The sequence below is a fragment of the Melanerpes formicivorus genome, unplaced genomic scaffold, assembly GCF_026170545.1.
Source record: "Melanerpes formicivorus ecotype bairdi unplaced genomic scaffold, bMelFor1.0.p_v2 SCAF_4, whole genome shotgun sequence".
Classification (NCBI taxonomy): Eukaryota; Metazoa; Chordata; class Aves; order Piciformes; family Picidae; genus Melanerpes; species Melanerpes formicivorus.
Window position 1 is genome coordinate 39,846,046 of NW_027142356.1, and position 12,094 is coordinate 39,858,139.

Sequence of the window (12,094 nt, forward strand, 5' to 3'; positions counted from 1 at the left end):
ACTGCCCAGGAAAGGATGGTGCCTTGGCCAGGAAGAAAAGGTTATGAAAAGCCTGCCAGTGTGGCTGGGATTGAAGGAGGCATTGTCAGCATGAACAGCCTGGCCCACTGCTGTCTTTCTTTAGTTTGTGAAACAAACACTTCCCCACCTTACCCTCACACCCCCAAAATTAAAATGAAGGGAAAACTGTAGCAGTTCACTCCTTCAACTGCTCCGCTGGGGTGGCTGACAGGTAGCTGGGTAGTTTTATCCTCTGTACTTAGAGGAAACAAAGTCCGGAACAGGAACCAGAGACAGCTATGCTACTGCCACCCACACGCCAGATTCTTCCTAGGCATGCATCGGAGTCTGTGGGTGCCAAACTCCAAGAGCTTCAGTCCCTTGAAAAGCACATCTGTGAGAGGTAAGAATACTCTTAACCACACAGTTGATGAATGGCAGCCTGCTTTTTTGGGAGGCTGCGTACTCCTCAGCTTTGTTTTGCATACTTCATCTTTAACAGGGAAAAGAAAAAATGTCACCCAGTACAATCCCCCTTCAGCCCTGACTCGAGGAGATGTGGCTCACTGGTTCAAGAGACATCAATGGGGCATGAATGACAAAGAACTCTCTCAAGGCAGAGGGCTGCAAGCCAGAAGAGCAGACACCTTTCCATCCAATTGTAGGAACAAATCCATCTTGCAATGTGTAAGTCTGGAACTCCTGCCCTGTGACTGTTTAATGCCCATATAAAAGCAGTAAAAGTCTGTCCTTAAGAAAAGATTGCCCAGAAGTTCATAATCTTTTCCCTTGGAAGCAGCCCTTGCTACTGCTTTGCCACTTGTTCATAAGCACAGCCCTTTCCTAGCAGAGCAGGACTACACTGGTGTGGGTCACTTCCCAAGACTATTAGCCCCTGCAGATTTCAGATACAGGAACTACAACAGTCTTAATCTCTTGCAGAAAGGTCTGGCACTAGTTATTTTGGTCCCAAATCACAATGAAACACGTTGTGTTTTCCCATCTGGGCTGGACATTAGGAAAAATCTTTTCACTGAGAGAGTGGTCAAGTGTTGGCACAGGCTGCCCAGGGAGGTGGTGGGGTCACCACCCCTGAAGGTCTTTCAAGGTCGTTTAGATGTGGCACTTAGCTCTGTGGTTTAGTGGTGAACTTAGTAGAGTAGGGTTAGTAGTTTTACTTGATGATCTCAAGAATCTTTTCCAACCTGAATGATTCTGTGACTTCGTGATATAGCATCATTAGTTTTAAGGAAACAAGCATTCTCAGGATTAAGATGTTTCATCACATCTGAATAAAATGGCCAAAGTGCCTCATTTCAGGTCAGTTCAGTACTAAATGGCACTTAGCAAATGCAATTCCTCGTTCTGTGAGGCTGGCACATGTAAGCCTCACGTGAACTTTCCCTCACTGCTGCAGGCTGCTGCTGTAGCTAACGCTCCAGTGACGGGCTTGGTAAAACCCAAACCAACACTGCTGCATGTCTGCAGTGTTTGTAGATGTTGGGCTGCACTCCTGCACAAAATGCTAGGGCTTGGAGAAGTGTTTTCCAATCAAAAAAAGCTCAACAACCATATCATGAATAAAACCAAGGGTGGCTCAAAGAAGTAGCAGATGATACCTGACAAGCAAAAGAGAAACTTTTACTATATGACTGAGATGGCAACTTCACTCACATCACTTCTGTCACAGCTCAGCTGGGTGTAATAAAGGCCAGGTTTAAGGGGATTACTGAAAAAGTGGCACCGATAAACCTTCAGATAATTACATTAAACAATAGCTCTGCAAGAGATGATTTTCCTCAGTCATGAATGCAAAGTAAATAGCATACAAAGACTACTGGCTACAAGAAAAAAACCCAACCAACTAACAAAGGCTGTGTGCAAGATGAGAATAATAATTTCTTACAGTGTTAATCAAAACACTTCTAAGCCACTTACACTGCAGTGGGTACTGCATGTTTTAAATGGCCAGTGCTAAGGTGTCAGCAGCGCCCTTTAAAATGCCTATGCCTAAAATAAACATACTTTGGATTATTCTTTCAGTGTCAGAGCTTAATGCTTTATTATGGTGTTTTTATTATAAGAGCCACAGTGTTTGAGTGATCTCGAACAGTCTGAAGAGAGTAATGCTGTCTTCTGATCTTCGGCAGATGTGTGGAATAACAAATGGAAGATAAGGTGAGTTGAAATTCGGGGGGGGGGGGGGGGCAGAAGAAAAAATTAAGTCTGTGCACATTAATTTAACATTACCTAACTTGCCTGTACTTAGACGGCAAACAAGACAATATGCAGTCTCCAATTTAAAGAGTGCCTTGAATGAAAGTAACCAAGCTGCACGTGTGGTACTCTGGGGATTAAATTTAAATGGATTGTGCCAGTGCATGGCATGATTTCCTGCACAGAATGCTGAAATCTGCCAAGTGGATATACGCACTTTGCCTGTTGTTCACACTCGCACTGCGAGTTGCCCTTTCTGCCCAGGTGCGCGGAGCCCCGCGGCAGACCCGGGACCCGCGCCCGCCGCGCTGGCCTCGAGGAACGAGGCGCGGCACGCAGCGGAACTCCATTTCCCAGGAGGCACCGCGACAGGCCGGGGCGCCGCGATTGGCCAGGGCGCGGCCCAATCAGCAGGCAGGAAGTGGGCAGCGGCGCCGCAGGTGCTCGCCGGCGGGGGCCAGTGGCCGGGCGGCGGGGGGAACATGGCGCTGGGTACCGGCGCGCCGCGGCGGCTGCTGCAGGTGCCGGCCGGGAGCTGTGTTCTGCTGTTGCTGCTGCTCCTGCTCCTCCTTTGCGGCCAGCTCGGGGGAGGACAGAAAAAGAAAGAGGTAGAAACGTTCGCTTCTTTCGCCCTCGCGCCCGGCTGATGGGCCGGGGCTGCCCTGCCGCGCTGCCTTCCCCTCGCCAGCCGGCGCCGGCTGCGTCCCGCTCCGCCCGGCGCTTTTCGCTCTGCCGGCCCCGCACTGCCTCGGCCACGGGGCACCCTGCTCCTCTCCCTCCCCAGCGCTGAGCGGGGCGCCGGTGGGGCGGAAGATGGCCGGCTGCGGGCGGCGGCGTCGCCAGGGCAGCCGGCAGGCAGCGCCGCACCTCCAGCGCCGGCGGTTGGCAGCGCCGCGTTGGCGGTCCCCGGCGCGATGTCTCAGCCCAGGCGGCTGCCATCCGTTGTCGTGGGCCCTCCACTCCCTGGCTCTGAGCCGCTGAGGGCGAGGGCCGCCGTCCTGTGCTCGGCTGTCTCAGCAGCCAGCCGAGGGTGAGGAGCCCTGAGCAGCCATCAGGAGAGTTAAACCCCGCTGGCGCGATGGCAGCAGCTGAGTGCTGGTGCAGGTGCTGATGCCTGGAGGTGGCTTCTGGGGAAGAGAGATGTGGAGGAGAGGAGCAGTTCTAATGCAGCTTCCGTACCATCAGTCTATAGCTTAGCAGCCGTTGTGCTTAAATAGGGAAACGAGCAAGAGCCTGTGAGTGTCTGCTTGTTCAGGTTTCAGGTACTGGAGCTTGCTACACCTCTGCCCCTGGCTTGCCCTCGATGCCAGGCCGGGTTCTGAGATCCTCAGTGCCAACCAGCAGCGTCTCTTTACTGCTTCTCTCTAACTTCGTTTAAGGGAGGAGACAAGCTTTTACCAAACTGTAGAATTCAATTTCTGACATTTTTTCACGTATGCTTTCTGTTTCAAGGGTTGCCAGACGACTTGTGCTTTGTGCTGGGGGAGAAGAGGGAAAGAACAGTTTTGCTGTCAGATCCTCAGTGTGAACCATCTGCTCAGACTGAGAGAAGGATGGTGGAGTTTGTGTTTGTTTTTCTGTAAAGAACTGTGCAGGTAACTAAGGCTCATGGCCAGAGAAGACAAATAAGAAGGAGCAGAGAGGGAGGTGCTGATGTCTTCTCTCTGGTGCCCAGTGACAGGACTGGAAGGAATGGCTTAAAGCCATGGTAGGTTCAGATCAGGGTATTAGGAAAATGTTCCTGGCTGGAGGGGTCGTCAAGCACTGGAGCAAGCTCCCCAGGGAAGTGGTCATGGTTAAACTTCCAGGTTGCCCAGTGTGGAGTCAGGAGTTGGTCTCTATGATCTTTGTGGGTTCTTTCCAGCTGAGGATATTCTATGATTCTAAAAGGCTCGAGCTAGTCTGTAAAACCCCTGTTTGGATTTCTGAATAGGGGTCTGACTTTATGGGCTTGTCAAGCAGTAATCATTGAGGTAAATTCCTTGGGTATCAACATAACAAATGAAGTGGTGGATTCCCCAGCACTGGCCACTCACAAGATTCAACTGGACAGAGTGCTGGGCTGTCTTGTCTAGACCATGCTTTTGCTGAGTAGTGTTGGACCAGATGGCCCTCGTGGTCTCTTCCAGCATGGTCCTCTGTGATTCTGAGTTTTCAAGAGGCCACTTGGCTTTTTGTTGTAGATTGCTTCCCATAACTATTTCTATAGACAAATGAGGGTTGACTGAAACACACAGGAGGTTGGTACTGCAGTAGCAGAAGGACTTTTTGTAGAGGGTAAAGTTGAGCTTTCAGATGGATGGTTCAGAAGCGGAGTTAAAGCACAGATAAGCCACTGGAACAGCTGTTTTTCTGTCTGTCAGTTTGTCACCATTGCTGAACCTGACACAGGGGAGCTAGCTTTGTAGACCAGCACATCAGCTTGCTTCAAGTGGGAGCATCTTGTTGATCTTAAGTCTGTTCACAAATGTGATGGTGACATGGAACAGCCTTGCAGTAACCCAACTGCTGCCCTGCTTTACACTGTTTTGAAACGTTTCAGGACTCCTATCTCTATTCCTTATCTTTTTCACCCTTTCCCCAAGTGGGTGTAGAAGTTACAGGGATTGTGGGGAATGTTAGAAGGTAGGGTTGGAAGGATAATCTTGATCCTTCATCCCAGTTATCAGCCAAGCCTGTTGTTCCTGACTGACGTCTGTGCCCACAGAGCCTTTAGTGATGATGCCTTTACATCTTGGGCAGCCTAGCACTGAGTGCCATTGTGAAAAGGACTTGTTTGCAAGGATCTGACCTGCATCTCTGAGCCTTTTCATCTCTTCATCGTGGCCATGAAGAACTTTACTCTCCAATGTGGAATCTGCACCATTTCAGGGCCAAAGGAGAACAATTAGAGAGGCAAAGGCCCAGTTGGAACTGAAGCTGGCCACCTCTGTGAAAGGCAGTACAAAGCTTTCTTACAAATATGTTAGTGCTAAAACGAGGGCAGGAAGAACCTGCACTCCCTATTGGACCTGGGGGGGAACACGGTGACTGAAGACGAGGAGAAGGCTGAGGTCCTGAACACCTTCTTTGCCTCAATGTTCAACAGCAAGGCAGGAGGAGTTCAGGAGGAGTGGCCTCCGGAGCTGGGCGATGGGGTCGGGGAGCAGTGTAATGCCCCGGAAATCCATGAGGAATTAGTTCAGGACCTGCTGAGCCACTTGGACACTCACAAGTCCATGGGACCAGATGGGATCCATCCTAGGGTGCTGAGAGAGCTGGCAGATGAGCTGCCAAGCCGCTCTCCATCATTTTCCTCCAGTCCTGGCTCACAGGTGAGGTCCCAGATGACTGAAACTGGCCAGTGTGTTCCCCATCCACAAGAAGGTTTGGATGGAGGAACCTGGAAACTCCAGGCCTGGCAGCCTGACCTCAGTGCCAGGGAAAGTGATGGAGCAGATTATCCTGGCGGCAATAATGGCGCACCTGAAGGATGGCCAAGGGCTCAGGTCCAGCCAACATGGATTTAGGAAGGGCAGGTCCTGCCTCTCCAACCTGATCTTCTGTGATCAGGTGACTGCCTGGTGGATGTAGGGAGGCTGTGGATGTGGTCTGCCTGGACTTCAGCAAGGCCTTTGACACCGTCCCCCACAGCAAACTGCTGTCTAAGCTGTCAGCTCGTGGCTTGGACCACTACACTCTGTGCTGGGTTAGGAACTGGCTGGAGGCTGAGCCCAGAGAGTGGTGGTGAATGGTGCCACAGCCAGCTGGCAGCCAGTCACCAGTGGTGTGCCCCAAGGATCAGTGCTGGGCCCCATCCTTTTCAATATCTTTATTGATGATCTGGATGAGGGGATTGAGTCCATCATCAGTAAGTTTGCAGAAGACACCAAGCTGGGGGCAGGAGTTGATCTGTTAGAGGGTAGAAGGGCTCTGCAGAGGGACCTCAACCAACTGGACAGATGGGCATTCAACAAGTCCAAGTGCCAGTTGCTGCACTTTGGCCATGGCAACCCAATGCAGAGCTACAGGCTGGGGTCAGAGTGGCTGAGAGCTGCCAAACAGAAAGGGACCTGGGGGTGCTGAGTGACAGCCACCTAAACATGAGCCAGCAGTGTGCCCAGGTGGCCAAGAGGGCCAATGGCATCCTGGACTGCATCAGGAATAGTGTGGCCAGCAGGAGCAGGGAGGTCATTGTGCCCTGTGCTCTGCATTGGTTAGGCCACACCTTGAGTCCTGTGTCCAGTTCTGGGCCACTCAGTTTAAGAAGGACATCGAAACACTTGAAGGTGTCCAGAGAAGGGCAACAAGGCTGGGGAGAGGCCTTGAGCACAGCCCTGTGAGGAGAGGCTGAGGGAGCTGGGGTTGCTTAGCCTGGAGAAGAGGAGGCTCAGGGGTGACCTCATTGCTCTCTGCAACTCCCTGCAGGGAGGTTGTAGCCAGGTGGGGGTTGGTCTCTCCTCCCAGGCAGCCAGCACCAGAACAAGAGGACATAGTCTCAAGCTGTGCCAGGGGAGGTTTAGGCTGGAGGTGAGGAGAAAGGTGCTGCCCAGGGAGGTGGTGGAGTCCCCATCCCTGGAGGTGTTCAAGAGGGGATTGGATGTGGCACTTGGTGCTATGGTCTAGTCATGAGGTCTGTGGTGACAGGTTGGACTCCATGATCTTTGAGGTGTCTTCCAACCTTGGTGATTCTGTCATTCTGTAAAGCTGACATTTGGCAGCTTCTCCAGGGGTCCTTTTTTTCTTACAAATAGAAGGCACTGTGTATTGTTTTTAAGGCCTGGAGTATTGTGTGAGAGAGCCTTCAGTCCTGAACGTGAAATTAACTGTGATAGGTTAACAGGATCCTCTTGCCTCTGTACCCTGTGCTCCTTTCCCTTTCTTTCAGGTATTGAGCCCACCTTGTTTATTGAAGGTTATTGCTGATCATTCCTGTGTGCCTTCCCTTGCTGCCAGGATAGTACCTTCCAAAATCCCTTCCTCCTCTTTTGGGTTCTGGTGTTGCTCTATACAGGTAGCAGTCCTCACCCTTTCTGAGCCAGGGCCTGCCAGGTGTGCAGTAAAGCCTGCTGCCCCTGGTCTCTTGCTCCATAGTGCAAGGAGCTGTTCTCAGTGGTGTGCAGCATTCTCTCCTCCTCCTCGTGTTCTGCCTGCATGGTTAATTGGAAGGAGGAGGTTGTGTGAAATGTGGCACAGCGAGTGGAGAGAAAGCCGAGGCGTGTCCTGGCTGAGGAGTGTTCAGCAGAGGCTCAGTGGCACCTGCTGCAGACCAGACCACCTTCTGTCTCTCAGGGTCTTTCAGACTATTTCAACCTTACTGTGGTATTAAAGCTTTAAAAGATTTTCTTCACTGTATCTCTTGAAATTGTGTTTAACGTTAATCTGGAGGTGAAACCTTTCTGATCGTCAGAAGGTTGGGCTTGGTCTCCAGGCTGGAGCAGTGCATAGTTCTGCTTTTGAAACAGCATGCAGGAAAACCTCTGGCAGTTATCCTGAGTACAGACTCCTCTTCAAAACTTCATTAAAAATTGAGGGGTGGCAAAGGTTGAACCTGGGAAGAGCAGCTCAGCCCTGACTATAGACTTCAGCTGCAAGCCATTTTAAAGGCGTCTCTTAGATGGAGGGTTCATATCCATTTGTGTAATTGGCCATTTTACCTATTGATGCAGCAGGGAGAGAGGATTTTCTTTCAGTCAATCTTTAAGCTTTAAAATGACTGTTCTGGATCTGAAGTGAAATAGCAGTGAGAAGTTGTGCCTGAAAATGTAAAACTCTTTAAATGCAATCCAAAATGCTTTTTCCAGCTCTGTCCTAAAAAGAATAAGGAGGGGGGGGGGGGGGAAGTGTTTGCGAGAATTCCTTATGTTCAGCTTATTTCTACAAGCAGCCAAAACCACTCTATCCCTTCCTAGTCCGTTGCTAATTGAGTGAAATCTCCAAGGAACTTGCCAAAATTAACCAGCAGTTACTCTGTACAGAGGACCTTGATGTTTGCAGTGCCTGCATGCAGTAGGTGAACTGAAGGATGCTTGCAGCAGCCTGGTGGCATTTCATAATTGGATTCCTGAAACTTTCCTGTCCCAGCTGTCCCTGTTTGGCATCCTCACTACCACAAGACAGATCAGTAGTGTAGTTGATCTCCCCTGTTCTCTCCCCGTTTGTACAGCACATCCTGTGCAGCACATGGCCAATACAGGTTGCATCTGCTCCAGCTCTGAGTGCTCTGCAGGAGTCAGGCAGTACAGCTGGAGTGGGGAAGCTGCGGGGTTGCTGTTACTGTTTTGGATCTTCAGACTTACTCTTTTCATTCTAAAAAGGGGTTTGAAGGTCATATTTTATTGGCTAAGGAATTGGTCAGTGCTGAAAAGTGAACTTTAACTGGTGTCTGGTTTAGGCCTCTTCTTCTAATAACCCCCTGAAAGTAGGTATAATTGACAAAAACCACAGCAAGTGGGTAGTGGAAGGAGTAGGGCTGCTCAGCACAGGAGCACTAGCAGCACCCTGCACAGTCCATGAGCTTTGACTAGGGAATGAGGAATGCAGGGGGATGTTTGTGAGGTCTTGCTCTGGAGTTGGGATGCTGAAGTTACACCTGTGAGACTGCACTGTCCACCTCCTGCCTACAGTTTCCTGATGGAGTAGGTGTGCTGGTGAATTGCTGTGCTGACTTCAGCTCCAAGAGGAGGTGATGCTGCTAACTCTGTGCTCATTGTTCAGTCAGGATTGTCTACATGGCTCTTAGAAATGAGAACAAGAAGCAAAACAGGTATGTCATCTCCTGGGTATTGCCTGCTCTGTTTCCTCTCCTCTCAGGGCCCTGTGTTCTGGCTAGGCTGTCTCATGCTCTGCCTTGTGTGCAGGTCTGGAAGGTGCTGCAAGCATGGCTGTTGATCCTGGTTTGCAGGATATGGGTGTGGGCATTTCTCCTGAGACCTGGGCCTCGAATATTAAGACGGTGAGGAAGATCATCCTGAACCACTTCTCCTTACTTGGTGGAACGCTTTAAAATGTAGAGGTGTGCATGAGGGAAACTAAAACCCCTTGAAAGCTGGCATGAATTGCAAGAGATTTGTTTGGTTTAGCTTGCTTGTGTGCAGCAACCTCTTGGAGGTGCTCCCTTGCCTTTTTGAAATAGGCCTGGAAGAATTTTTAGTGCAATAGCTGGCAGAGGTCCTGTGATGCACAGATGGGTTAATGTGACACTAAATGCTGCACTTCACTGCAGAACTATGAGGGAGTGAAACTTTATTTCTCTTCCATTTGTGCCTTTCTGACTTCATGTCCAAAAATGCTTCAGATATGTATCAGCCAGTTCTGTTGCCTTCACAGTGCATCTAGGACTGCTAGTTGAGCACTGCAAAAATCAGCTTGCAGTCAGTCAGTCTTTATGGTGATGGATGACTGAGGTTGGTAAGCCACATGCCTTAAATGGGATTACTGTTAGTGGCACATCAAACTGAGTTAGTAGCCAGATGCCTCTTGCAGGTTCTCTAAGCAAGTCCTCGGTTCTTGTGGGACTTAGGCTGAGGTGTGACTTGCCTCATTAGTGACCTGATCAGATAGGAGTATCGAAGGTGAGCAACTTCTTCTTTTCCAGGAGCAGCTGATCTGAATCTGTGGCAAAATGCCTGTGAAATTTGCCACACAAACTGCATACAAATCCATTAAAGAGCACACAAGGAGACAAAGACACTTCTCAGAATGCTGTTTGAGCAGCAGGAATGCTTCAGTCATACTGAGCTTTGTTTGAGGGAGTATGGCAGGGCCCTGCTTGGAAAAACAGTGGAAGCGTTCATCAGGCATGACTACTGCAAGTTAAGAGAAGCCAAGTTCACTGATCAAATGTATTTTGAAGGGCAGGTCCTTCAGCCTGTCAGAGGATAGGAGCTGACAGTGCAAAGTTGTCTGCATCACGTTCCTGAGTAGTTTAGTCTTGGTTTGTGCCTTTAACCAAGGCAGGCTCTGCTTTACTGTGCTGCAGTGGAAGCTTTTTCATCTCGCAGCTGTAAGTCTTATTTCTCCCAGCACTTTCAACTGAAATGTGAAGTGAATGGCAGGAATTTCACTGGAATTTCAGGGAGGATGTCAGTCCTAGGAAGCTTAATCCAAATTCAAGATGTAGGACTGCTAAGCCTCTAACTTAGCAGATGGGTTCTGTGGTTGACAATGTGACAGTGCTTGGAGTGGGTGCAGAAGAACTTGTTGGGCAGAGGGCAGAAGGATGCATTAATATTGAAGTTACTGTGTAAATATTTTCCTGCTGTTGGGAAACACTTTGGTTTGTAAGCTAGGTGTGACTAAAAGCTCTTGTCTGTTGGTGTTCTTCCAAGCTTTGTTTACTGATAGCAGGGCATTAACTTCTTCAGTGGGCAATTTGCTTTGAAACCAAGATAAAACATCATTAATATCTGCTGGACAGTTTCCAGATATTATCAGGAGCTTAATTTCCTTTGTGCTCTCTTTGGTTTGGGGCACTTCTAGTCCTTTTCCAATTAAAATGCATGCAAGTCTGTCTCATTTCTCTTTGTTTCATGGAGCTGGATAGCTGATCAGTACAGATCCCTGTGTATTTCACATGCACACACGCACGTACACACACCCTTCTGCCCTGATCTGTAGGAAATAGCATTTCCCTGGGAGTTTTTAATCTCCCTGAATCTCTGAAACTGTAGATCCTTTAGATGATCAAAGAATGTGTCCAGAGAAGGGCAGTGAGGCTGGTGAGAGGTCTCGAGCACAAGCCTTATGAGGAGCAGCTCAGGGAGCTGGGGTTGCTTAGCCTGGAGGAGAGGAGGCTCAGGGGTGACCTTCTTGCTGTCTACAACTACCTGAAGGGAGGTTGTAGACAGGTGTGTGCTGGTCTCTTCTCCCAGGCAACCAGCACCAGAACAAGAGGACACAGTCTCAAGCTGTGCCAGGGGAGGTTTAGGCTGGAGGTGAGGAAGAAGTTCTACACAGAGAGAGTGATTGCCCATTGGAATGTGCTGCCCAGGGAGATGGTGGAGTCACCATCACTGGAGGTGTTCAAAAAAGGGTTGGATGTGGCACTTGGAGCCATGGTTTAGTTAGTCAGGAGGTGTTGGGTGATAGGTTGGACTTGATGGTCTCTGAGGTCTTTTCCAACCTATGATTCCACTTTTATGAGACCTCATGGAGCGTGTGGCTTTTGGTGCAGGATTTCCATCTGCAGTGCTCCTCTGTAACTGCTTCTGGAGGCTGCTGGCTTGAGTCAATGTTTTTAAAAGCAATAAGCATCCCAAGTTCTGCTTTTGTACATGTGGAAGGGCAGTCCTCATCTGATTTGACCTTTGTGTTTTAGCCCATTCCATGCACAGAAATGAGGTATTCTGGAGCCCTTGTGTGCTGTGAACCTTGAGCAGGGACAATCAGATTGAGTTTCTGAACGCAATGTGACATCTCAGCCTGAACTCCTGTGATCAGTTGATATTAATTTGATTTCTGGGAAGTGATGTCCTGCTTCGCATAAAGTACCCTAAAGGTTTGTCTGCTCATCTGGGTTCTTGGCTCCCCTTGGAACCAGTTTAGAGCTTAGTTGGAAGCAGAAGGCTGCAGCGTGTGGCTATTGAGGCTCCAGCAGCAGCTCTGTTGTTCTCCAGCCCCCTTGCCCTCCACTGCTGGCTGATTCTGATCTACCCAGGCTGTCCTGCTGCACAGGGCTCCAGAGGAGGTTGATTCACTGTACCATGGAGGAGCCACAAGAGGGAAGATCATTTTCTAGCTGAATGCTGATCATTCCAAAGAGGGAAGTCCCAGCTTCCCACAGCTATCTCTGCAGTTAATCCAATCAGTGCTCAGTGTAAAACGTTGTAATGCAATCTGCTCAAGGAGCTTCACTTGCTGCCATCTGGACAGGGGTGCTGCTTGCCAAGCCTCCAAG

The 12,094-nt window shown here is 49.6% G+C and overlaps 1 protein-coding gene across 3 annotated transcripts in view; it reads left to right on the forward strand.

Moving 5' to 3' along the window:
• Nucleotides 1-255: 255 nt before the first annotated feature.
• TUSC3 (tumor suppressor candidate 3) overlaps nt 256-12,094 on the forward strand; it is a 57,195-nt gene continuing 45,356 nt past the window's right edge. The window contains exons 1-3 of one of the 3 annotated variants that reach the window (XM_068137751.1): nt 256-403; nt 503-687; nt 2,085-2,178. In XM_068137751.1, coding sequence (XP_067993852.1) covers nt 2,167-2,178 — 12 coding nt within the window. In that variant the 5' untranslated portion in view covers nt 256-403; nt 503-687; nt 2,085-2,166. Of the gene's footprint in view, nt 404-502; nt 688-2,084; nt 2,179-2,641; nt 2,826-9,129; nt 9,152-12,094 lie in introns of those variants that run through there. The other 2 variants (XM_068137749.1, XM_068137752.1) reach the window with 2 other exon arrangements.